Source organism: Piliocolobus tephrosceles, chromosome 13 (genome assembly GCF_002776525.5).
Source record: "Piliocolobus tephrosceles isolate RC106 chromosome 13, ASM277652v3, whole genome shotgun sequence".
NCBI lineage: Eukaryota > Metazoa > Chordata > Mammalia > Primates > Cercopithecidae > Piliocolobus > Piliocolobus tephrosceles.
The window spans coordinates 63472975-63499658 of NC_045446.1; the positions used below are offsets into that span (position 1 = coordinate 63472975).

The following is a 26684-nucleotide window of genomic DNA, read 5'->3' on the forward strand; positions in this document are numbered from 1 at the left end:
ACCACTCAGGATGCTGAGGCAGGAGGATCACTTGAGCCCAGGAGTTTGAGGTTGCAGTGAGCTGTCACACCACTACACTCCAGCCTGGGTGACAGAGTGAGACCCTTTCTCAAGGAAAAAAAAAAAAAAGCATGTGAGATGATAGCTATCTTCAAAATACACAATCTACCACACCCACCAGAGGTGATGATGAGGAAAACAGCTCATTGCAGCCTTAGCATCCCAGGGCTCAAGTGATCCTCCTATTTCAGCCTCCCGAGTAGCTGGGACCACAGGTGCGTGCCACCAGGTCTGGCTATTTTTTGTATTTTTTGTAGAGATCAGGCTCCCTGTGTTGTCCAGGCTGGTCTCGAACTCCTGGGATCAAGTGATTCTCCTGCTTCAGCCTCCCAAAGTGCTGGGATTACAAGCATGAACTACCACGCCCAGCTATTTTTTATTATTATTGAAGTGACCCCTTCACTTTCCGTCTCTGCTCTTGAACCCTATGGACCATCACCCTCACCAGTTGTGCAGTCACATGTCCACAGAAGACCCCAGCAGGAGTGTACACAGACACACAGAGGAGTCCACAAAGAGAGGACACAGGTCGTGTCACTCGTAATCCCACCCTAGCTGCATACACAGACCCACCTAAGCAGGGCAGTGTCCCCATAGCAGGAAGATCCTGAGGCTCTAAGGAGCTCTCCTTCCCATTCCCAAAGCACATTCCCCAGAATTATGGAGCCCACCCTGAGCAGCCAGTCCCCAGGGAGCCCTGTGGCTTGGACACTTCCCTTCTAGCTGCCTGGGAGGCCTGGGAACTCTGTGGAGCCTTGAGAGGCTCCTCCTTCCAGAGGGGAGGGTTTCTAGGGAACAGGACCTGGCCAGGGGGAGGCAGGGGGAGGGGAGGAGAGGAGAGAAGGTAGGAGGATGGGAAGAAGAAGACGGAGTCCTCAAACAGGAACAGATGGAGAGACTGAGGCCCCAAGAAGTGAAGTGTCTTGCCCAAGGTCACTTCACCAGTAAGTGGCCAAGCTAGGATTTGGGCTTGAGCTCTCTGGCTCCGGGGAGCTCTTAATCTCTCTACGCCAAAAAGTCCCTCTTTTGGAACTTTCATCTCCTTGATGAACTAAGCACCTGAGGAAGGCAACGGCTGTCAGGGAAATGGATAGCCCATTAGGTCGGGAACATCCCGTACCAACCCTATGCTTGTGGGCTTTGGTGGGGTCAGGAGCATCAGATAGTCTGTCTGGGCCATTCGCCAGGGCCGAGTTCACAGGGAAGAGGATCTTCTTTGTCTAGCATTGCCTGTGGATGGCATTTTGTTTACCACCTAAACGTTCAGGAGAATCTGTTCATAGTCACTATCTTGGAACAAAGGAGGCTGAAGAAAGGCAACCACCGCACCAGGGAGGTGGGGGTCGGGGGAGCCCAGCTGTGTGCACCAGGCCAGGGGAGGTGGAGTGGGACTCTCCCCACTGGGGAGAGGATGGAGTTTAGGAGCCTGGGCCCTAGAGGTGGCTGGTAGAACTGGGTTCTACCTGTTACCAGCCAGGTGACTTCTCTGAGCCTCAGTTTCCTAGTTTGTAAGAAGGGAGAGTAATAATAATAGAGTTATTGATGTGAGGCTGCTATGGGGATTAAAGGAGCCAGGATGTGTAAAGCGATGGTAGGGTGCCTGGCCCCTGAGAATTGTCCAAACAACATTAGTGGTGTGGCAATTCTGAGATTATGGGGTTCCCAGTGTTCCAGTTTGGGCAGCTCTGGGGCCCAGGCACTCTCTTGACAAAGATTTAGTAGGGTTGTGCCTCCACCCCCAGGAGCCTGATGAGGCCTGCTGTCCCAGAACCGGCATTTCTCCTTCACCACCTGCATCATGTTGGCCATTTGTTTCTCAGTTCCTGTCTTCCTGTGTAGACTGTGGTGCCCAGTAAGGCACAGACCTCTTTCCTTACCTTTAAATTCCCAGCACAGTGCTTGGCATCTAGTAGGTGCTCTATAAGTATTTATTGAATTAATCAACTAATGAATAAAATAAAAATGCAATTGATTACTCATCCATTAAGCCATGTATCTGTGTATTCATTCATGTATTCATGACTGTCATTGATCTGTTCATCCATTAATTTATTATTTATTCATTTATCATGATTCCATCCCTTCATCCTTTCATTTATTCAGTCATTACCGGTTATCTGTCTATTTGTTTGTTCATCCCTATGTCTAGCCTTTCTCATCATTGGTCCCATTTGGTCCAGCACCAGCTGGAGGACCAGGTGGCCCCCAGCTGGACAGTGCCCAGATGCAGGAGGTGTGGGTGGGCTCAGACTGGGTGGTGTGTTCAGAGGCAGGTAGTCAGGGTATTGGGATTTCCTCAGAGATGGGGAAGCTGTCAGCAGATTGGGCAGAAGTAGGGAGGGTTAGGTGCTCCCCAAGGCTGTAGAAAGGTGGTCCCACAGAGCTGGGACCCCCAGCCTGCCTCTCCTGGAGTGGGGTGGTACTCTTGTAGAGCAGAGCCCTTTTTCCCCTCTCTGTCTTGCCTTCCCTGACTAAGAAGCAGGTGAGAGTGTGGCTCTTTCATGGGAGAAGAGGTGTTTATGGTGGGGTGTGGGGTATGGAGAGGAGGGCTGGGTAGGCCTTCACCAAGCACCTTGTACACTTACAGAAACTCTTCTGAGCCACACTTATTCTATACAACTGCACATACCCCAAAGGAAAATAAAATCACTCAGAACAGGAGCTCAGAGGAACAACAGCAGAACCAACCAGCATAGGGGTACCGTGGCCCACCTGGTGCTCTCAGCCCCCACCCCAGCTGACCTCATCCTGAAGGGCTCTGATGCCTGGGCTGTTATGGGGCCCTCCCTGGAAACTCTGCCTCAGCGACTGACCGATGTGCTCCTGTTCCTTCTCTTTGCTTCCTTTCATCTCCCCGACCCACCAGCCCCACTCCATTGCCAAGACAACAGGCTTGGATCTAATTAGCCATCCTTAATGAGTAGCAGCAGCAAGCAGTGCCTTTGGCACCAAGTCCCTCCCCCTTCTTGGGGGTAGGGCCTGTCAGTGAACTCTGCCTTCTGGGCACCCATATGCCTGTGGATCTCTTGACCTCAGGACCTTGTTCATGCCATGCCTCCTTCAGGAAGCCCTCCCTGAAAACCTTCCCCTCAAGTAGCAGTGACTCCCTCTGCTGAGCCCTATGAGAAAAGTCCTGTGTTGTCTGGGAGCTCCTAGAGGCCAACAAGGGTGGACTGATTTCTTCAGGGCCCATCCCACTGAAGCTAGCGAGGGAATGGATGCACCTCTCTAAATTCTGAGCCACACACTGCCTCTCAACCACTCAGAGGAAGCTGATGCCCAGGGTCGTGTAGCTTGAGAGGGTCAGATGGGGGACGAGGTGCCCTGAGAGAAAGCCAGATGTGGGTTAGGTATCCTCAGTGACCAAGCAATGAGCCAGGGATGGGGCCTTCACACCACCACTCTGCATGTGCTGTGGGACCTGGATGTCTGGACTGGATCATAGGCCTGTCCATCCTCCCTTTCAAGCCACCACTCAATTGGTCTGGCTGTTCCAGACCCCCTGCATGCCCAGCTCTGGGAGGAGGAAAAGGAGGAGCAGGCTCCATCTGCAGAGAGCCCACAATCCATCCAGCTGGGAGGGTAAGAGGCAGAGAGCTGTTCAGGCTGGTCTGCCTCTCAGTCAGTAACTGCTGGGCATGTGGGGAGAAGGTAGGAGGAAGAGCTATTGGGGGCTTGTTGTTTAAGCCAGCCTGTACTGTGTACACAGTGCCCTGGCTTACAAAAGGGACAAGGACGCTGCCCTCAGGAAGCCTATAGTCTCCTGGGAGGAGACGGGCCTCAATCTAGTAATTGCTTAAATGTATATTTACGAACTGCAATACATGGTTAAGGTGAGGAAAAATGAGAGCCTTTAAGAGCAGAAATTAGATGCACATGACCTAATCTGAGGATCAGGGAGGGCTTCCCTGAGGAGGTGGCATTTGCACTAAAACTGGTCTTTTTTCTTTTTGAGACGGAGTTTCACTCTTGTTGCCTAGGCTGGAGTGCAATGTCACGATCTCAGTTCACTGCAACCTCAGCTCACCTCAACCTCTGCCTCCCGGGTTCAAGCTATTCTCCTGCCTCAGCCTCCCGAGTAGCTGGGATTACAGGCATGCGCCACCACACCCGGCTAATTTTGTAATTTTTTAAAAAATAGAAATGGGGTTTCTCCATATTGGTCAGGCTGGTCTTGAACTCGCAACCTCAGGTGATGTGCCCGTCTCAGCCTCCCAAAGTGCTGGGATTACAGGTGTGAGCCACAGCGCCCACCTGAAACTGGTCTTAAAGGAAAAGAAAAAGCATTAGGAGGAGAGGGAAAAGGCATGGGCCAAAACCCTGAGGCAGGAGAGAGCACGGTCGATTTCTGGAAGTTAAAACAGAAGTGGCTGGAGCACATTGAGCAAGGAGATGAGAGGCGTGGACAGATGGGCTTGGGTTGATCCATGGGGTCAGGATGTCTACTGTGCAGGAAACTCAGGGGAAAGCAGGTTTGGGAGAGGGAGTCAGCTGGGGGCTTGGTGAGTGTGGGAGCGCGCAGCACACTAAAAGGCATGAAGTCAGCCAGGGCTGAGGCACAGCTGCAGGGTGCTTCGGAGCCCCCACATCTTGCGGGGTGGGAGCTGGTGCAAAAGCAGGTTGATCGCCCCCAGCCCTCAGTCCAGATTGAGTCTGGGATAGGTTCTGCCGTCACTCTGGGCTTTGAAGCAGCAGCTTGTGAGGATCCTGCTTGGAGACAGTCTAGGGGTGCACTGTCTAGGGATAGGAGCACAGTCTAGGGATGGGAGCACAGTCTAGGGGTGGGGGGGATGGACAGGGACAGGACTGGAACCCTCCAAGATGGTCCCAGGTACAGGACACAGGCCAAGCTGGGTCGGGGCAGGGGTAGGGATGATTCAAGGTGGGTCCTTTGAGTGATAACTGCCCTCCTTCAGGCCCAAGAGCTCCTCCCTTGGGTGGAAGACCAGGGATGTGTATGTGTACACATCTCTAAATGTCCAAGCCTGGACACATGTGCCTGTTTCTTCCTGACAATAGTTATGTAAACACAAAAGCACTTGTCTGGGCGCAAGGATGGATCATGTTCGTGTGTGTCAAGATTAAGGTCTGTAAGGGACTGTGTTGATGTGGGTGCACTTGGCCTGACCCCCTTGTGCATGCGGGTCCAGACCTGAGGCAGGTTTCCATGAACGTGGCCTGTTCCGTGTAGGTGTGTTCGTGCCCCAGTGTGTGTCCCATGCTCCGTGGCTCCTCGCGGGGAAGCTGCGTTCAGCGTGTGCCTGCGCTGGGTACAGGTGTGGACGGAAAGTACATGTCGCAGCCTTTGTCCACGGGTGTGCGCCGACTTGTGTCCTGGGGCGGGGGATGGGTCCGTGAGCCGACGCCGCTGTGTGGGGGAAGGGGCGGGTGCGAGGGCAGCCCAGAGCGTGCTGGGGGAGATGGGGCGGCGCGGAGAGGGCGGGGACCCTCCTCCCCACAGCGGTGCCGCGCGCGCCTGACTCGCCGGGCGCACTCCCAGCGCGGAGGAGGCAACAGCGCCGCCGCCGGCCGGGTAGCCGCGCTCAGATCGACGCTGGAACTGACCACCGCGACCGCCACTGCAACTGCCGCTGCGGCCGGGCTGAGGCCCTAGGGAGCGAGAGTGGGAAGGGGCCCCCGACTCTGCGCCGACCCCGCCCCCGCCCCCGCCCCCGCCGCCGCATGCTGCAGATGGTGAAGACCCTGGCCCAGTTCACCATCGCGCTGGAAGACATGCGCGATCTGGGCCCAGCCGCCGCCTCCGGGGAGCCCACCGGGGGCAGCAGCACTGACGCCGAGGAGCCTGGGGAGGCCCAGGTACGGGCAGGGGAAGGGGCAGCCAGGGACCTGGGCCATGGCCTAGAACTCAGCCGACCCAGGAGCCAACCCAGGAGACGGTGGGAGGAGGGGAGGCATGGGGCGCAGGAGCTCTCTGTGACCGGGGATGGAGACCGGGAGATTGAGGGTGAGGAATCCTGGCAGGCGGTTGTGTGGCTGGCAGGATGCTGAGGGTCAAGGCCTGGTGGCACTCGGCTTGCAGAATGGGTGCCTGTAGAAGCCGAGGCTGTCGCCAGTGGTATCCTGGTTCCACAGGCTCAGGAAGGAGAGGTTTTCCCAGCCCTCCTCTTAGGCTTGAAGTGGCCCTGGTGTATGTGTGTGCTGGAAGGTTGAGTCAGTTTTGCTCCCCCACATCCTTCCCCTGCCGCTGGGCCTGCTGGTCCTTGGAGGAGTCATGCTGCGGTGGGAACAGCAGCGTTCCCGTTCTCCCTAGGTGTGCTTACCCCTACAGGGGAGGGGAGGCATCTTGGGGCTGTTTCCCGGTCTTTGTGTATCTCTGGGCCTGGACTCTTGCCATGCTCCTGGCCCCATTGGGGGCTGTAGTTTCTGTCCCCTCCCCGTGCTGTGCTGTGTCTCTCCACAACCTCAAGTCTCTGGGCTGGCAGGCAGGGTTCTCAGCTGCGTGACCTGGCTGTGTTTTTTATTTCTGTGTGGGGCGGCTTGCCTTTATGGCGTCTCTGTGTGCGTGTCTGTCTTCACACTGTGCCCATCAGGGTTTTAGTCTTTGGGTTGTGATGCCCCAGTCATCCCAGGAGTGGTCCCCTCTGGCTTCCTGCTGTATCCCCCAGTGCCCACAGTGCCTGGTGTAGCAAAGGTCTGGGGATGGGGCTGGTGAGGGATGAGGGGCGCTGTGGGAAGGCTGGGCCTGCAGGGCTGTCCCGCCCAGAACAGGTGGGCCTGCTGTTCAGGCTGACAGCTGCGCTGTCTGCCTCCTGCCTCCCCTGTCCACCCCCGCAACCCCCGCACACTACACCCGTGTCTGGGCACATGTGGAGGGCTGCTCGCGCAGTGACAGGGAGCTGGCCTTGTTTTCCGTGTCTTTACCTGACAGCTGAGTGACAGGCCACTGTGCTTTGCCGCAGGGAGGAGGCTGGGAGAGGCGGGCATTGCAGCGTCAGCCTCCCCGTGTCACCCCAGCCTCCTGGCATCAGGCCCAGCGCCAGCCCTGCCTCTCAGGAAACCTCCCTGACCATGACCATCGTGGTGCCCGCTGGGCCTGATGGGGCCGTGGTGTGGGCGGGGGAGGGTGGCTGAGAGGCCAGGGCCGCACCTGGCCTGGCCCTGCTGTCAGGGAGTCCCCATGCCGTCTCACTGAGGGGGAGGAAGGGTGGACACTGGTGAACTGCTGTGTGTGGACGGAGCTGCTCCACTCACTGCCACCTTTGCCTTCACGGTGATGGACAGAGCTGCTCCGCTCACTGCCACCTTTGCCTTCATGGTGATGGGAGAGAGGGGTTATTTTCTCCATTTCATGGAAGAGAATGTGGAAACAGGGCCATTAGGTGACACCACAGTCACACAGCCACCGTTAGGTGACACCACAGTCACACAGCCAGTAAGGGCAGTGCTGGGGACCTGTGGCCTGTGGCTGCCCAGTTAGTCTGGGTGAGAACTCCAGGGACTGGAGCCCTGAGAGTCATGGGGTGGCTGAAGAGACTCTGGTCCTTGCTTTGCCACTCACTGGCTGTGTGATCTTGGACAAGTCATGTCACCTCTCTGACGTGGCCCTTCACCTGTGCAGTGGAAATGGGAACACCTGTGTCACAGAGCTGAGTGTGAGGCTGAAGCAAGGCCATGTCTGTGGGGTGTTGAGATGTCCCTGGAGTGGGGTAGGGCAGGATTAAGCATCTGGGCCTGTCCTCGGGAGGCCTTCCTGGCCCCCTACACTCTCCCAAGCTCTCCATCATACAATGAGCCTTGCTCCCACTGCCTCCTTCTGGAAGCTGCCCTGTTTTTTAGAGGTCACAGGAGTACCAAGGATAGATGGTCTGCTTGTCTCCAGAGGCTCTGAGGCTCTGGTCTGCTGTTTCCGGAGGCTCTGAGGTGCCTTCCCACCTGTCAGAGCCCAGGGCTGGCAATGGTGGGCTGGCAAGGATAGGGAGAGCCAGCCCCCCTTCCTCCCTGCCCCAAGGAATGTCCTTCACACCCCCACCACTGAGTTCCTAGCATGGGAGCTCACTTTTCTGAGTGTGCTTCATTATAGGACACTGTGGGGACAGGTCTTGCCCTTGAGTCCCTGGTCAGAGGGCGAGGGATCTAAAGTGGGTGTGCCACAAGCAGAGGGGGAGCAGTGGCTGGGTCAGGCAGGCTGGACAGGCCTGGACTCAGGTCCACTAAGACATGGGCCCTGGGCATAGCAGTGACTAGCACAGCCCCACTGGTTGAGTCCCTACCCTGAGGGACTAGAGGTGGAGGCTGGAGGGATGCCACAGACATGGACACCCTGGCATTGCCACCTGCACAGCACCTGCTTGAACCAGCAGGCCTTGATGGCAGGAGCCCGAGGTAGGGTCCCAGGTGCTCAGGCCAAGCCGAGACTTAGGAGGGGAGTGGAGAGCGGAGAAGAACCCAGAGATCTGGAGCCTAGAGGAGTTAGGGGCCTTGCCCAGGATCACTCTAGGGCCTTAGAGGGGTCAGGAGTCTAGGGGTCTAGGGCTTAGAGTGGAGTCTCTGCCAGAGAAGGGAAGTTGTTGGGGCTGGTGCTATCTGGGAAGGCTTCCTGGAGTTAGGGATGTGGGGGTAGAGGCGTAGGGACTGGTGGAGAGGAGCAGCAGGTAAGTTCAGTCCCAGGGGCTGAACACAAAGAAGGCCCCCCAGACAGGGATGAGCACCCTGTGCCTGGGGGTGTGAGTACAGAGACTGTATGACCCCTTGGGAACTCAGTAATTCAGGTCATCAGATCCATAGGATGGAGGCATCGGTGTCTGGGTTTCCTTTTTCCCCTCCCTAACATGAAGAGAATAATAACATCTACCTCACAGGGTGGCCAGGATTATTGAATAATATGTCATGCTTAGAACAGTGCCTAGCACATAGGAGGGCTTAGTTAACATTTTTAAATGACAGAATTGGGATCCAGCCTTGTCTGAGACTGGCTGAGCCCTGATACTGCCCAGCTGTGTGACCTTCAGCACTGACTTCCCCTCTCTGGTCCACAGTGTCTTCCTCTGTAGCAGGGTGATGGTGTCTACTCTTAGGGATGCTGGGCAGCCCAGCCCGGTGGGCATGTCCCCATAGCGCCGAGCCTGAAGGTGGGGTCTTCAGAGTTGGCAACTGGAGTGGGTGCTGGCCTGGAGTCATTGTTCTTTGCAAATGTGAAAGGTTATTGATTTTTTTAAAGAATCTTTTTCAATAGCCCGGCAGAGGAGCCAAGAAGTGGGTGGATGGGGCAGCGGCGGAGGAGTGAGGGCCTAACTGTATGAGGCCACGTGTTTGAGGTGTAAGTGGGGGGCAGGGGGAGCAGCTGAGCAACTGGCAGAGTGGAGGGCCTGCGGGGGCCTCAGGGGAATAGCCGGGAGCCCTGGGTGGCAGGAGGGAAGGGGCAGGAGGGCAGGGAGAGGGTGTGGACGGGTTCTCTGGGCACCACATCGCTACAGGTGATGGGGTCTGGGGGCAACGAGACCCCTGTTCACCCTCTGCTCCTGTCCCCACAGGACATGCGGAAGCACGTGGCCATGACCCTGCTGGACACAGAGCAGTCGTATGTGGAGTCGCTGCGCACCCTGATGCAGGTGGGGCTCGGGGCCCACTCCCCTGAGAACAGCCTTTCTGAGCCTAGGAGGCTGTCAGATGGGTGTGAGCAAACCCCTTTCATGGACAAGGGACTGAGGCCAGAGAGCCGTGTCCCTGGCACCCATCGCCTTTCCATGAGAGCCCCCAACATGGCCATCCCAGAGAAGGAGGAAGCCTGCTCCTGGGCAGGAGAGAATGCAGAGGGGCCAGGCTACCCCAGGGCAGGCGTCCCTACCCCACTGTTCTTCCACGTCCCCGTGGCAACCCTGACCCTGAACTTAGATCCGTGAACTCCCTCTGGTGTGCCCCCTCCATTATATTCTCTGACTGGCAAGTAGCAGTTGAATTCAGTGTTGAGCACCTGCTGTGTGCAGGCCCTGTTCCAGGTGCAGGAGACACAGGGATGAATAAGAGAGCCCAGCCCCTGCCACAGGAGCTCACCATCCTGCTGAGGACATAGTGGAGTATACGGGCACTCTAGAAATATCGAGGGGCACCTGCTAAGCCTGGGGTCAGGGAGGTTTCCTGGAGGAGGTGCTCGCTTCCACCGAGACCTGTCTTCTCAGCAGCAGGAATGGCACATTGCAAATCCAAGTGAGGCCTGGCACGTTCGGAGGTCCACGTGGCCAGCACAGAGTACAAGGCGCTGGTCCCATAGCGATGCCGTCGGAGTCGGCGGAGGCCACAGTGTGGGGGCCTAGAGCACCAGTTGGAGGGAGTAGATTCTGCCAGGGGCCCTGGAGGATCAGCAGAGGGCTTTGAGCAGGGGAGGTGTGTGGCCCGATTCATGCTTGGTGAAATCTGTCTGACAGCTAGGAAGGTGGGTGGCAGAAGAGGAGGTCAAGGCCATTGACATTAGGCAAGGATAGAGGTTACAGGAAGGGAGTGCTGGGGACAGACACTCAGGAAGTAAACTGGTCAGGCCAGGCATGGTAACTGGTTGGATGTGGGGGGCAAGGTGGGGAAGCCCAAGACAATGTCTGGGCTCCTGGCCTTGGAAAGCTAGGGACCAGGGGAGAAGCACAACTGGAGCAAGGTGGCAAGTTCAGGCTCAGACATGAACCTGGGACGGCCCACAGCCTGGATGCACACATGGCCTGGGGCTGGATGAGTGTGGACCTGAGCTGAAGTGAGGCCTGGCAGTCACCGTTGAGGATGAATTTGCCCAAGCTAGCTGGGCAGAGTGACAGCAAAGGAAACATCCAGAGCATTCACTCACTCACCATTCATTCATTCACTCACTCCACAAATCCACGGTGAGCCCCTTCTGCGTTCCAGGCAGTGTTCTCTGTGCGGGGGCATTAGTGGTACGGGCCTGTCTCCTGGAGCTCACGGGCTATGGCAGAGACCAACAGTGACCAGCCAGACATCACGCACAGTGACACGTGGTGATGCAGAAGTGCACACACAGAGTACATACACACAACAGGGATACGCCTTAAAAGGAGGGAAATTCTGACATCCTACAACATGGATGAGCCTGGAGGACATGATGCCAAGTGAAAGAAGCCAGTCTCAAAGGACAAGCACTGTCTGATTCCACTTGTATGAGGTTCCTGGGGTAGTCAGAACAGAGATGGAAGGTAGGATGGTGGGTGCCAGGGAAAGGGCGCCGGGCTGAGAAAGGAGGGAATGGGGAGTTACTATTTAATGAGTACAGGGTTGCAGTTTTGCAGGATAAAAAGAGTTTTGGAGCTGGATGGTCACACATTATGAATGTATTTAATACCATTGAACTGTACATTTAAAACGGTAAATTTTGTATTATATATATTTTACCATAAAATACATTCTGTTTGTTTACTGTTTTTAAAAAGTGCATGGGGAGATGAGAACACAGAAGGGGGCCTGCCCTGGTGTGGGGGTCAGGGAGGGCTTCCCTGGGGTTGGGGTATTTAGCTGAGACCTGAAGGGTGGGTAGATTTCAGCAGAGAGAGCCCGGAGGGATGGCTCCCCGCAGAGGGTATGTCAGGGACAAAGGCCGGGAGGCTGGAAGGAACCTAGAGCAGCAGGGAACCAGAGCCAGGTGGCTGCAGGAAGGAAGGCTGCTGGGTATGGAGCTGGGCTTTACTGTGCACGCAAGGAAGCCATGGGAGGGACGCAACCACAATGCCAGGCAGGAGGAGTAGACATGGCAGGGGCCTGAGGAGGTCCTTTGCCATCCCCTAGGTGAGAGTTGGAGACATTAGGGTCAGACAGTCCAGGGTTTAAGTCACTTGCGTCCTCATTGGGTGATACTAGCCTAATCACCTCACCTCTGAGCCTCAAGTTTGCCTGCAAAATGTAGCTAATCTACCTATCTTCCAGCAAGAAGATTTAAAGGTGAGCCAGGCGCGGAGGCTCACACCTCTAATTCCAGCACTTTGAGAGGCTGAGGCAAGCAGATCATCTGAGGTCAAGAGTTCAAGACCAGCCTGGCCAACTTGGTGAAACCTCATCTCTACTAGAAATACAAAAATCAGCCAGGCATGGTGGCAGGCACCTGTAATCCCAGCTCCTCTGGAGGCTGAGGCAGGAGTATAGCTTGAACCCGGGAGGCGGAGGTTGCAGTGAGCCGAGATCGTGCCACTGTACTCCAGCCTGGGTGACAGAGCGAGACCCTGTCTCAGAAAACAAAACAAAACAAAAAAACAAAAGGTGGTGACGGCAACCATGTCTGTTCACAGGCAGGAGGCAGGAGCAGTGGAGAGCTGGGAGCAGACAGGGCCTGGGCATGTCTTTCTGCCTCTGCCAGATCTGGACCCATCCAGGGCTGCACTTGGGAAAGGGTGCAGGACCTGTGGGTGGAGGAAACCAGAGTGTTGGGTGAGCAAGGTGGAGGTGGATAGGAGGGTGTCACGTGAACCCGAGGACCGTCCCTGGAGGCAGCCCTGGAGTGTAGGAGGAGGACTGAGGTCTGACTCCAGGACAGGAGCATGACTCTAGAGCCAAGCCGCCAGCATTCAAACTTGGCTCCATCTCCTGGCCAGCTGTGTGACCCGGAGCATGTCACATAACCAGTCTCTGCCTCAGTTTCCTCATCTGTAGAGAGGGGATAATAATAGACCTGCCTTGAGTGCAGATAATTAAAGAGAGATGTTTATAATTTAGCATACTGCCTGCGGCTCTGCAAGCATGGTAAAAAGTTGCATTTAATCTTTGTATTAACCTTGTGAGGTAGATATTATATTCTTCTTTATATGAAGACTCAGAGAGGTTAAGAAACTTGCCCAGGGTCATCCATCTAGTGAGTGGTATTAGTTGACATTTACTGAGTGCCCAGTTTGTGCCAGGCACTGTTTAGAAGAATGCTTTAGAACAGTGAGTTAATTCATATAAATCTGACCATAAACACCATTTTGCAAATGATGCAACTGAGACCCAGAGAAGTAAAGCCGCTTGTCCAAGGTCACAGACTTAGGAAGTGGCACACCCTGGGTTGAAACCCTGTCATTGTGACTCTGGGTCCTCCCTGTCACCCACTAGTCTACCCGGCCTGGAACACAGTGGTATTCAAATTGAGACTGGACTCTGTAGTCCCAGTGTTAACTTTCAGCGATCACTGCCCTCACTAATTGATAAGTGTTGTTCCTGCAGGCCAGGTGTTCAAAATGAACAAAGAAGTTAAATAGAAGTTAGGAGCCAGAAGGAGGGAGGATTTGAAACTAGGTCCTAGGGCCATACCCCTTCCTCAGTGTCACCCTCACCCTCTGAGCCTATTTTCAACTCTTTAACACTCGAAGCTAACAAACACCCCTTCCCCTGACCACCCTGACGAGCCCCCCTCCCCTTGGCACCCTGATCCTACTCCTCTTTTGTGTAGCACTCACTGTCTTCCAGCGTGCTGTGTAGTAATTTACGTATTTATTGTGCTTCTTTCCTGCCTCCCACCATTCACGTGTCAGCCCCACTGGGGGTCTGTGCAGTGAGGTGCCCAGTGCTTGCTGGGCGGACTGAGCATTGGTGAATGAATGGGGCTTGTGCCAAGTTCCATGTTGGGCTCTCAGTCATTGTTCTTTCCTCCTGCTGTGTGCCCACTTCTGTGTGGGTCCCAGGACCCTGAGGTGAGCGGTTTAGCTGCTGCCCCTGCTCCTTGTGGAGCAGCGGGCCCTGACCCAGCCCAGGAGCTGGCTCACCTGTGGATAAGAGACTGCCTGCCTATCTCCTCACCGTCATCCCGGCCTTTTCAGAATCCCCAGCCAAGAGAGAGGATTCTGTTGAGCTTACTTTCTCAAACTTGTTTTACAAAACAAGCCAGATTTTTAAAAATGTTTAATATAAATGTTATTGCAACATCACATATGCTTTTTCAAACAACACCCTCCTGTTTCCTCAGCCTGCAGTTACAGCGTAGGGCCAGTAGAGGGCGACCTCTCCACAAGCGCACCGGCCCCTGAGCTGGGCCATTCAAGCTAGGGGAACGTCATTGCATGTAGGTTTGACGTAAAATAACGGGAGTTTTAGTCTCAGACTGGCCAGCAGATCTGAAATCTGTAAAAAAGCGTTCGGAGAGTGTCATTAAGAGCCTCCAGTAACTTCCCATGTGGTCTTGTGATCTCCCACGACCCTTCCTGCTTTATCTTCACACCATTGTCACCTTATTTATTTATTTTGCCGTTCAAGCTGGAGTGCAGTGGCACGATCTCAGCTCACTGCAACCCCCACCTCCCAGGTTCAAGCAATTCTCCTGCCTCAGCCTGCCAAGTAGCTGGGACTACAGGCGCACACCACTGTGCCCAGCTAATTTATTGTATTTTAGTAGAGATGGGGTTTCACTGTGTTGCCCAGGCTGGTGGCGAACTCCTGAGCTCAGGTGATCTGCCCAGCCTCAGTCTCCCAAAGTGCTGGGATTACAGGCTTGAGCCACTGTGACCGGCCACATTTACCGCCTTTTAACTGACTACAAGATTTCCGCACATCACCCATTCTGGAACTTGTGGTCTTCATATTTTAATGTCCCTAAATCAGGATTCATTCTATAATTGGTAGCATATCATAATTTAATTGGCAACCAGTTTTTCTTAAATATAAAATAATGGCCAGGTGCAGTAGCTCATGCCTGTAATCCCAGCACTTTGGGAGGCCAATGCAGGCGGATCACTTGAGGTCAGGAGTTCGAGACCAGCCTGGCCAACATGGTGAAACCCTGTCCCTACGAAAAATATAAAAAATTAGCCGAGTGTTGTGGCGCACACCTGTAATCCCAGCTACTCAGAAGGCTGAGGCAGGAGAATCACTTGAACCCGGGAGGCGGAGGTTGCAGTGAGTTGAGATCACACCACTGCACTCCAGGCTGGGTGACAGAGCAAGACTTTGCCATAAAATAAAATATTTCTTAGATTTGATGAAATATGATTTTTTTAAAAATCTTTTTTTAAAAATTTGTGTGTTTCATCAGACTGGATCCTAAGCTCTGTCAGGACAGGGATTGTGGTCTTTCTTATTCACTGCTGTCTCCCAATTCTTAGAGCAGTGGCTGGTATGTAGTAAGTGCTCAGTAAATCTTTGCCGAGTTAGTGGTGGGAGGTCTTTCAAGGAGCCCCATCTTGATTTCCTCATTCCAAGCTCTATTTGTTCACGCGTTAAACAAACCTCTCCTGAGCGTCCTTGCTCCCATTTTGTGCCAGGCCCTGGGCTCAGCAATGAGGGCATGAGCTTAGGTCTTCCCATCTCCCTCCTGGAGCTCTTGGTCCAGGTGGTTCTGTGTGCACTCACACAGGGGCCCCGTGTAGGTGGGGTGGGGCAGCATCTCTGAGGGAGTGTGCACCGACCCTGTGGGTCCTTCAGGGCTACATGCAGCCGCTGAAGCAGCCAGAGAACTCTGTGCTCTGTGACCCTGCATTGGTGGACGAAATCTTCGACCAGATCCCCGAGCTCCTGGAGCACCACGAGCAATTCCTGGAGCAGGTTCGGCACTGCGTGCACACCTGGCATGCCCAGCAGAAGGTGGGAGCCCTGCTCGTCCAGTCGGTGAGTGGCCCCGCTGCTGCCAGCTCCCACAAGCACAGGCCCTCCTGGAAGGGGCTGGATGTGGCCATGGATCCCCACCCCCACCCACCCCACCTGGATGCTGACTCTGTTCCCAGATCTGACCACAGAACGTGGCTAGACATTGGCACTTACCCTAGCCCCTGGGTGGACTGAACTTGGACACTCCCCTACCCCAGAGCTTGGCCAGACTCTGGCACGGACTGCGACCCCAGCCAGACACTGACTCTGATCCTGGACCCTACCCTGCCCCTGGCTGGCACTGACATGACTCTAGTCCTGACCCCAAGCTGGTGCTGACGCTGACCCAGACCTCAGATGGATGCTGGTACTGACCTCCACCCTATCTTTACTGGAACCGAAATAACTGTCCTGGTCCTGACCCTGGACTTGGGCTGGATGTTGATGCTGGCTGAGTCTTGACTTTTTCTCCATCCGATATTTTCATCATAATAGCATACCTGTCTGCTAGGCATTGATCTAAATGTGTTGTATCTATCAACAGCCCTAGTAGGAGAGTGCAGTGTTTACCCTGATTCTAAAGTTGGTGACTGAGACATGGAGAGATTGGTAACCTGATGAAAGTTACAGTTAGGAAGTGGTGGAGGACTCAACTCCAGAAAGCCCAGTTCCAGTGCCCTGGCTTCGCCTACCCCATACTGCCTCACCACAGGCCAGATCTCTACTGTACACTTGTCAAGCTCCCACAATAGTGAGTGAGACCTTAGAAAAGGTGTTGACTTCAGAATTCAAAAAGAACATCAAAAGGAAAACCAATAAGCATTTAATTAAATGCCTGTAAAACATAACATGCCATTTTCATTCATTGTTAAATTTAGTATTTATAAGAATTTAATTACATTTGAAAAACTTCCAGTTCCATTTTATTTTGCCAGAATTCCCAAGAATACACCATGACTGATAAATCATAGCCAAATGCAAACTAAATGGTTTCTCAGAGCCACATAATTTCAAAAGCAAAATCGTAAAAATTCTTCCAGAAATTTTACAAGAGAAAAATTATATCTATTTCTGTGGGATGTATGTTTCAGTATATTTGCTATGCTGTGGGATGGGGCCTTGAACCATCTTAGAATGTCCTTGCTGACCCGGAAACTGATGGGACCAGACAGGGGTGATGGGGTCCCAGCTTGGATTGAGTGCTGATGTCTCCAGCCCATCATCACCCTCAGTATCAGTAAGCTCAGCCCCCTGCCTAGACCTTGATGCTGACCATGGACTACAGCAAAGCCCTGGACCCCCAGGGAGGGGTCAGCACAGGATGCTGTGTCCCAGGGTGGGGGAGGTTGATGAGGGCTGTTTTCCTCCCTTTACTGCTTCACGCCCTGCCCTGTTCTGTCCAGAGGCAGGAGCAGTTGGCACCTTAGAGGGACAGGACTCTGGCTGGGCGCGGTGGCTCACGCCTGTAATCCCAGCACTTTGGGAGGCCGAGGCGGGCGGATCACAAGGTCAGGAGTTTGAGACCAGCCTGACCAACATGGTGAAACCCCATCTCAACTAAAAATACAAAAATTAGCCGGGAGTGGTGGTGCGTGCCTATAATCCCGCCTACTCCGGAGGCGAGGCAGGAGAATCGCTTGAAGGCGGAGGTTGCAGTGAGCTGACTGAGATCGTGCCATTGCACACTCCAGCCTAGGCGACAGAGTGAGACTCCGTCTCAAAAAAAAAAAAAAAAGAGAGAGAGAGAGAGACAGAACTCTGAGGGGTACGCAAACATCACCAATGTGGTCACGTAGCTTATCCATGGTACAGTTGAGACAGGAACCCAGGTGTCCTGGTTCCCAGACAAGGCTTCTTACCAATAACCTCCATATTTAGTCCGCCATCAGCATCAAGCAGGTATTAGCCACCAGCTGTATGCCCTGCCCTGAGCTGGGCTTTACTGTGGGTGGGATGGGAGCACTTTTCATGGAGAGGGAGAACTTGTCCTAGGAGATCAGGAGAAGCCAGAGGCCAGCTGGAGTATCAGGCAGAGCTCTAGTCAGGGAAAGGAGTACTTCCAAGAGGAGGCAGAACTGGAGCACAGCCCTGAGGCGGGGCGAGATTTGGATGAAGAAGGGCATTCCTGGGGGTGGGGGGGATCTGCATAAGCAAAGGCCAAATGACTAGAATGAGTCTGTGTCACTCAGAGAACAGGGAAAGGGAGACCTGCCTGACTGGACTTCGTGAGGTTGGAGATCTAGGGATGGAAATGCCTAGTTGGAAGTGAGAGAACCAGGTCTGAGCTCACAGGATACATTCAGGTCTACATATGTGCATACATGAACAGTCACACCCAGATAATATGCGCACTCGTATATCCATGTGTACACATGCACTTACGCCTAAACATGACCACACTTAGAGCCACAAGACACATGCCTGATCCCTTAGAGATTGTATCATTTCTAGTTGGAGGGAAAAGATGGTGACTCATGAATCAGTGAAAACTAGGACAGGGTGAGGTGGGGTGAGGGATACCTTGAGGGTCCCCAACCTGCCTCCTCCTCCACAGTTCTCCAAGGATGTCCTAGTAAACATCTATTCCGCCTATATTGATAACTTCCTCAATGCAAAGGATGCTGTGCGTGTGGCCAAGGAGGCGAGGCCTGCCTTTCTCAAGTTCCTAGAGGTACTGTGGGCTAGGGCAGGGGGATGGAGGTGACCCTCACTTTGGGCCAGCTTTGAGGGTCCCAGGAGCTCCCAGCATGGGCACCATAGTCCCAGCCAGTGGGCCAGCCCCTGCTCTCACGGGGAGCTGGATGGGCCTTGCTGGGGACCTGTCCCTGGACATAGTCTCCCTGGCATGTCATTCCTCACACGGTGCCCATCCATGGGTTTCAGCAAAGCATGCGTGAGAACAAGGAGAAGCAGGCGCTGTCTGACCTCATGATCAAGCCTGTGCAGCGGATCCCACGCTACGAGCTTCTGGTGAAGGTGGGCTTGGAGCTGGGTGGGCAAGCAGGCAAGGCCTGGAAGCATGGGGGGATACAAGGAGGTCTAAGGCCCCTGCCTCGTTGAGCCTAACATCAGGGTCCCTAGGGGTCAGGTAGGAAAGTCCTCTTTGGTGTCTACCCATAGGCCCTCCTGCTCCAGTAGTCTGGGGCCCCAGGGGTAGCTAAGCAGTCAGGTCTGGTCCCCATTCCCACCCCAGGACCTCCTGAAGCATACACCTGAGGACCACCCAGACCATCCACTCCTGCTGGAGGCACAGCGGAACATCAAGCAGGTGGCTGAGCGTATCAACAAGGGTGTGCGGAGTGCTGAGGAGGCAGAGCGGCATGCCCGTGTGCTGCAGGAGATAGAGGCTCACATCGAGGGCATGGAGGATGTGCGTGCGCCCTGCCCCGCCCCGCCCCGCCCCACCCACATCTGTGTCCACTCGGCCTCTGTGTGCATCTGTGGCCACCTGGAATCATGGCTGTGTCCATGTCCAGAACCACAGTGTGTTTGCATCCATGTCTGCCAGCCTCTGGCCACACGTCTCCACCTGTCTGTGTTCTTCCACGTCTGTCTCTGACCTTGGGTCCCGTGACCTGGCAGTACAAGGGCGTTGGGAGGGTGGGTGGCCGGCATGCTGCTTCCATTGGCCTAGCCCATGGAGTGGGGCCGAGGGATCACTGGGATTTGTGGAGGGGATGGGGATTAATAACTGGCCTTCGAGATACCTTGTCCCTCCTGTCCCACAGCTCCAGGCCCCTCTGCGGCGGTTCCTGAGACAGGAGATGGTCGTTGAAGTGGTAAGAAGTATCCCAGTGTCTGCCCAGCTGTCCTCACCTCCTCACTTTCTCCTGTCACCCTCTATCTGCAGGTCTCCCTGGTCTTTCACCCTGAGGGAGCCCTGGTTGAGTCCCCACTCTCTCTGGGCAGCTGGGGAAGAGCCCTCACCCTCCGTGGGTCTCAGTGTCCCCTTGGGCACTATGGGCAGGTGGGTGGGCTTCTGGATTGTGTCCACCCAGCCTAAATTCTGCCTTGGGCTCCACAGAAGGCGATCAGTGGCAAGAAGGACCGGTCTCTCTTCCTGTTCACGGACCTCATCGTCTGCACCACTCTGAAGCGGAAGTCAGGCTCCCTTCGGCGCAGCTCCATGAGCCTGTGAGTGGCTGGGGTGGGGTTTGCGTGGTGCCAGCAGGGAGCAGTTGTCCCTCTCTGAGCCCCACTCCCCGACCCTGGCCAGAGTGCCCCATTGGCTCCCCACAGGTACACGGCAGCCAGTGTCATTGACACAGCCAGCAAGTACAAGATGCTGTGGAAGCTGCCGCTGGAAGACACAGACATCATCAAAGGTGGGTTTGATGCTAGGGGTTCTGGGTGTTAGGGTTTTCCTCTGAGAAGCCTTCCTGGAGGGTCTGAGCTCCAGCCTGTCTGGCTGCTTGTCCAGCTGCTTTTCCACTTTTGGGCCTCGCGTTCTCATCCAGCGCAAGGGGGCTGGCATGAAGGACCCAGCTGGCACCCATGGAGCCAGACAGTCTGTCCATGCACACCGCCTTCCAACTGGGCAGGGACCTAGGCTGGCAGTGGGAGCTGGGTGGGGGTGGTGCACAGAGAGCAGCATCACTGTAATTAGCTATTGATTCATCTGTGCAAAATCATTTGAGCGCCTAGTATTAGATGATGTTGCACTGTCTGGTTTAGCGGTTTCACACACAGGGAACAGACACTCGCTTGAGTTACTGCAAGCAAAGGGTCGATTGGAGCCATCCATGTTGTTCGGGGCTGAGACTGTTGGGAGCTGAGGCAACTTCCAGGAGCCGCTCCTCCTGTGGCATCTGTCTTTCTTCCCTTCTTGCTGAGTCGGCCCTGTTCTCACTGCTTTTAGCTTTCTGTTTCCTCCTAACTCCTGTGATCAGACCCAGACCGGCTCCAGGCTTAGCTGGAGGGGAGCTCACCTGGAGCTTGGCCCTCAGGGTAACAGGCGGGCTTGCCCGGCCCCTTGGTGAACCCAGGCCTGCCCCACTATGTAGGAGTACCACCTGATTATTACTCTAATGGTCCAAGTCAATAGAATGACCACCTTTAAGTTAGGTGCCCACTCCTGGTCCAGTCAGCTGTGAGCAAGAATGGGGCAGGGTCATATGGAAGAAAACATGGCTGCCCAGGTGGTGAGGGTTGGGATGGAACAGTTTCTGTCAAAAGGAGTAGATTGGCTTTGTCTCTTCAGGCTGCTTTAACAAGAATACCGTAGACTGGGCAATTCATAAATAAGAGGAATGTATTGCTCACAGTTCGGGAGGCTGGGAAGGCCAGCAGCACTGCAAGGGGCCTGTGCCTCACAGAGGGTGCCTTCTGTGTGTCCTCACTTGGTGGAAGGGGTGAACAAGCTCCTTCAGGCCCCTTTATCAGGGCACAAATCTCATTTCACAGTGGATCCCCCCTCATGACCAGGTCACCTCCCAAAGGTCCATCTCTTTTTTTTTTTTTTTTTTTTTTTGAGACGGAGTCTCACTGTGTTGCCAAGCCGGAGTACAGTGGCGCGATCTCGGCTTACTGCAACCTCCGCCTCCCAGGTTCAAGCAATTCCCCTGCCTCAGCCTCCCGAGTAGCTGGGACTACAGGGGCGCACCACCACGCCTAGTTAATTTTTTGTTTTTGTTTTTTTTTTGTATTTTAGTAGAGACAGGGTTTTACCACATTGGCCAGGATGGTCTCGATCTCCTGACCTCGTGATCCGCCCACCTCGGCCTCCCAAAGTGCTAGGATTACAGGTGTGAGCCACCGCCCCCGGCCAGGTCTGCCTCTTAATACCAACACACTCAGGATTCGATTTCAACTTGTGAGTGTTGCAGGGACACAAATATTCAAGTAACAGCAGAGCTGTTCCCAGCCTCGACCTGGCAGGAAAGACCACTGCCATCCACCCGGCACACACTCTTCTTCCCGTAGACGTGGTGAGACAGCCTCCCTGTCCAGCGTGACTCCATCTTACAGTTACAAAGTGTGCCCTCCCCTCCTCAGCAGGCTGCCTCTCACCCCCATGGGGTTCCTGGTCACAGGGCCACTTCAGACAGGACTTGCCAGTCTCAGGATCCATGTCTTTAGTGCTGTCATGACCCGTCCAGGGACGCCTTACCATTCTGTAACCTGTGGCCCAAATACTAAATTTATATACACCAATAACACACTCTATAAACTAGATTGGAGAAAAACAGGAAAATAAACTCATTTAGGAAAAAGCAAAAAGAAACTTCTTTTCCCTTGATTTCAAGACACATGTGTCCTGGCCCAAGGGTGGAGGGACAGCTCCATGTATGAATCATTGGTCCACAGTGTGTATCCCAAGCCTTGGGTTGAGGGTGGCAGGGCATCCGCAGGACCAGCCACTTGGCAGTGTTCGGGTATGGGATAGGACCACAGAAATCCAGGGCACCGTGCACTGCCCTCTCCTTTGTGGGGCGATGAGTGTCTTGGTCAGCACATTTGACTGCCTGGGGCTCTGTCTGCTCTGCCCCTGCTCCCATGGCAGGCTGCAGCGCCGCAGCAGTTCCGTGTCAGCTGGAGCCTGCGTATCGCAGAGCCAGCCACCATTTCATACTCCGTGCTCTCCCGGGAATTCTCCTTGGGCCTGACATCCTGCACAACATGGCTCTGAATCAGGCCCAGTCCCCAGCTCTCAGGCCTGGGGTTCCTCTGGGAGCTGCGTATTAACTTTTTCCCCAAGAGTTTGGGGTTTCTGTGCTCTCAGTTTGTCAGGCCTCTCCCCAGGCCCAGCTGCAGGCTGTGCAGTGAGGGAAGGAGAGTCTGTCCCAGCCTGACCTTGTCTGTCTCTGTATCTGTCCACGGCCTTCCTTTCTCCCCACTAGGGGCATCCCAAGCCACCAATCGGGAGAACATCCAGAAGGCCATCAGCCGCCTTGATGAAGACCTCACCACCCTGGGCCAAATGAGCAAGCTCTCTGAGAGCCTCGGTTTCCCCCACCAGGTCTGTGCCCTCTACCCAAGGCTGGGGAGCCAGGGGGTGGGAGGCTTCTGACCCTATCTCAGAGATAGACAGCCCTGACATTTGCCTGGGGGAAGAGACGTTCCTTTCCCTCATCTGATGGCAAAAATTGCAGCCTCCCTGCATATGGGGGAAGTAACATGTTCCAGGTCTGAGGGTGGAGACATAGCTGCATCCCCATCCAAGGGTGACAGAGGGCCCATCCCCCATCTGTGAAAGGAATCCAGGCCACCTCTTGGTCTGAGGGAGGAGACAGTCCCACTTGCTGTCTGAGGAGAGAGGCAGGTCTCCACACATTCTCAAGGGCAGACGCAGGCTGTGGTGAGATGCTGGGGCCTGAAGCCTGGGCCCTCTTCCCCACAGAGCCTGGACGACGCACTGCGGGACCTCTCGGCTGCCATGCACCGGGACCTGTCGGAGAAGCAGGCACTGTGCTACACGCTTTCCTTCCCGCCAACCAAGCTGGAGCTGTGCACCACTCGGCCCGAGGGCACCGACTCCTACATCTTTGAGTTCCCTCACCCTGATGCCCGCCTTGGTTTTGAACAGGCCTTTGATGAGGCCAAGAGGAAGCTGGGTAAGCCAAGGCACATGCTGGCCCTCTCCTCCTAGAGCCTCCAGGCAGGAGGCCAGACGCATTTCACAGCTGTCTGTGACTTCAGGAGCCAGAACCACAGTGCCCTGTGCTCCGGCTCCCCCTGGTGGGGAGGGGGGCTTCTGCAGTGAAACATCAGACTAAATAATAGCTGTGGCCTCCCTGACAGGGAGGGGATTCCATGGATAGGGTCTCACTGTCTGCTGGACCTGCCCCATAGTGGGCACTGATAGCCAAGACCCTCCATACCCTCCCTACACATACTCTGAGCAGGGCTAGATCAGGGAAAGCTATTGATCATGGTTCATGGCTTAGAAGATCCATAGAGACCTCTAGGTCTAACCCCAAGACAATACACATGGGAAAAGATTGAGGCCAGGAGCGACTGCCTTATTCTAGTGTGGCTTGGATCAGGCCTCCCCCTAGAGAGACCCTGAGGGGCAGGGGAGGAAGGGGAATGGGCAGGGGCAGGACTAGGGTGAGATGGATGCTGTGCTAAGCAGGGTCTGTCTATCCATCCATCTCCACTACAGCATCCAGCAAAAGCTGTCTAGACCCTGAGTTCCTGAAGGCCATCCCCATCATGAAAACCCGCAGTGGCATGCAGGTATGTCTGCATCTGGGTCACATGGGTGCACGTTTTCAAAGCCAGCAGATGTTCATGAATTTTTATTTTGTGTATGACATTGTGTACATACCTTGAACATTACTATTGCTCCTTATGTCTTGGAGAATTCAGCTCTCTGTACGTGTGTGGGTGCTATATATGTATTACGTGTATACATGTATATGAGTATGCCTCGTGCATATGAACAAAGGCTGTATAAATGACGGGAAGTTGCTTCATTTATGTGCTTGTATGAGGCTACATACATATGTACAGAGGTTACTAGCACCACATTTTTTCTATGCATGTATCCATGATTATATCCAGGGATGTGCGCGTGTACATGTAGGCATGATGCCCGTATCCCATAGGCATGAGTACATTTGATGTGTAGAGGGTCACATGGGCAAGGCACGGTGGCTTACGTCTGTAATTCCAGTACTTTGTGAGGCCAAGTTAGGAGGATCACATGAACCCAAAAGTTCAAGACCAGGCTAGGCAAGACCCTATCTCTACAAAACATTTAAAAGTTATCCATGTTTAGTGGCACGCCCCTGTGGTCCCAGTTACTCAGGAGGCTGAGGTGGGAGGATTGCTTGAGCCCTGGAGGTCAAAGCTGCAGTGAGTCATGAACCTACCACTGCACTCCAGCCTGGGAGACAGAGCAGAAACCAAAAACCTATCGCAAAAAAAAAAGTGTCCTGTGCCACGTGTATGTGTACCCGTGTGTAGAGGGGTGTATCGGGCATCCATACACACCCGTGCAGGCCTGCCTCCCTCCATTCTGCCCGGGTTTCCCAGGAGTGGGGAATGCTGGCAGCAGTTTCGCCATTCACCTTCTCCTGTCCATTGGCGCCTCCTGCAGTTCTCCTGCGCGGCTCCCACCCTGAACAGCTGCCCGGAGCCCTCGCCTGAAGTGTGGGTCTGCAACAGCGACGGCTACGTGGGCCAGGTGTGCCTGCTGAGCCTGCGCGCCGAGCCGGACGTGGAGGCCTGCATCGCCGTCTGTTCCGCCCGCATCCTCTGCATCGGGGCGGTGCCCGGGCTGCAGCGTCGCTGCCACCGGTGAGGCCTGGGCAGCGGGATGGGCTGCACCGTGGGCCTGGGAGACCCAACCCCTGTCCCAGCACACGCTGAGGTCTCCCCAGCGTGGTTGTGGGCGGGGCCTGGCGAGTGTGGGCGGGGTCGGTGGGCGTGTCCGCTAGCGGGGCCCTGTCTGGCTCCTAGCTGCTCTCATACTCACTTTCTCCTCGCAGGGAGCCTCCTCCGTCGCTGAGGAGTCCTCCAGAGACGGCACCGGAGCCCGCCGGGCCGGAGCTGGACGTCGAGGCCGCCGCGGACGAGGAAGCCGCGACGCTCGCGGAGCCTGGGCCACAGCCCTGCCTTCACATCTCCATTGCAGGCTCGGGCTTGGAGATGACGCCAGGCCTCGCCGAGGGTGACCCCCGCCCAGAGCTGGTGCCCTTTGACAGTGACTCTGACGATGAGTCTTCGCCCAGCCCCTCGGGGACGCTGCAGAGCCAGGCCAGCCGGTCCACCATCTCCTCCAGCTTTGGCAGTGAGCTTTGGCCATCTCCTCCAACTTGGCGCTGGCAGACAGGGTGGACTGCTCAGAGAAGGGGCGAGGAGGGATCAGTGTAGGGCAAAGGCATGGCGTCAGACCTCAGGATGTTAGCACACAGAGCAATGAGGGCAGGGAATGTGACACCGAGGATCCAGAGGACAGTGGGACAGTCAGGCGGGATCATGAAGACCCTGGAGCACTCAGCTAAGGAAGATGGGGTGGGGACCCACGGTGTGGCCACTGGGTCCAAGGGGGCCAGACGAGATCAAAGATTCTGTAGTGCTGAGCTGTCGGTGAGCAGAGCAGCAGGCTGGAGCAGATGCAGAGGCCTCGAGGATGGGGAGGAACATCTTCGAGAGGCCCTCTGGAGGGGCATGGCCAGGAGGGATGCATGGCCTAGAAAGATACCAGGTCCCAAGCCTGGCAGAGGGGGATGGAGCCAGAGACCTTTGTCTCCCTCAGATGAGGAGACCCCGAGTTCCAAGGAGGCCACAGCAGAGACCACCAGCTCAGAGGAGGAGCAGGAGCCAGGCTTCCTGCCACTGTCTGGCTCCTTTGGGCCTGGCGGTCCCTGCAGCACCAGCCCAATGGATGGGAGAGCCCTTCGCCGCTCCAGCCGCGGCTCCTTCACCCGGGGCAGCCTTGAGGACCTGCTGAGTGTCGACCCTGAGGCCTACCAGAGCTCCGTGTGGCTGGGCACTGAGGATGGCTGGTAGGGACAGGGGAGGGACTAGGGACACAGTGCCAGAACTGTGAGCTCCCTGCTCTGGAAATCATGTGGTCCCCTGGAGCTGAGGCAGGAGGGCTTTGGGTCACACCTCAGGGGTACTGCTAACCAGGGATGTCGGTGGGTCTGACAGTCCCAGGGAGGCTGTGGGACCTCCGTACCTCGGGCAGGCACCCATCATTGAAGACATGGTGCTATGGGCAAAGAGGTGGAGGGATGACTCCAGGGGCTGGTGTGCCCCAAGCATTTGTCCCAGGTGCACACCCCGATCCACAGTGTCCACGTGTACCAGTCCTCCGACAGCATCCGTGACCGCAGGAACAGCATGAAGCTCCAGCACGCAGCCTCTGTGACCTGCATCTTGTAAGGCCCCAGGGTGGCCCTTCCTGTCTAGACTCTTCTCGGTCACACGTGCAGGCCTCCTTCTGTTCACCTGGGCCCCCTGCTCTACTGTCCCTCCTCTCTGTGGAGGCTGGAAGCCAGAGGCCTGGCCCTAGGCTAGCTATGCTTCTTACACAGTGTGAGCTCGGGAAAGTCACTCCCTTTTCTTAGCCTCAGGCAACCCCCACCTGGAGAACAATGGGTGGGAAGAGGTGGCCTCTTGGGAGCCATACCCATTCTATCTGTGGTTCCCCTGGTCCTGGGTGACCCACTTTG

The 26684-nt window shown here is 55.3% G+C and overlaps 1 protein-coding gene across 1 annotated transcript in view; it reads left to right on the forward strand.

Moving 5' to 3' along the window:
- ARHGEF17 (Rho guanine nucleotide exchange factor 17) overlaps nucleotides 1-26684 on the forward strand; it is a 58902-nt gene that overhangs the window by 27091 nt on the left and 5127 nt on the right. The window contains exons 2-16 of the mRNA XM_023209469.1: nucleotides 9552-9629; nucleotides 15397-15579; nucleotides 18113-18229; nucleotides 18442-18534; nucleotides 18752-18928; nucleotides 19287-19337; nucleotides 19583-19692; nucleotides 19798-19883; nucleotides 22398-22516; nucleotides 22898-23111; nucleotides 23663-23736; nucleotides 24602-24801; nucleotides 24993-25294; nucleotides 25763-26012; nucleotides 26304-26390. Coding sequence (XP_023065237.1) covers nucleotides 9552-9629; nucleotides 15397-15579; nucleotides 18113-18229; nucleotides 18442-18534; nucleotides 18752-18928; nucleotides 19287-19337; nucleotides 19583-19692; nucleotides 19798-19883; nucleotides 22398-22516; nucleotides 22898-23111; nucleotides 23663-23736; nucleotides 24602-24801; nucleotides 24993-25294; nucleotides 25763-26012; nucleotides 26304-26390 — 2141 coding nt within the window. The remainder of the gene's footprint in view (nucleotides 1-9551; nucleotides 9630-15396; nucleotides 15580-18112; nucleotides 18230-18441; nucleotides 18535-18751; nucleotides 18929-19286; nucleotides 19338-19582; nucleotides 19693-19797; nucleotides 19884-22397; nucleotides 22517-22897; nucleotides 23112-23662; nucleotides 23737-24601; nucleotides 24802-24992; nucleotides 25295-25762; nucleotides 26013-26303; nucleotides 26391-26684) is intronic.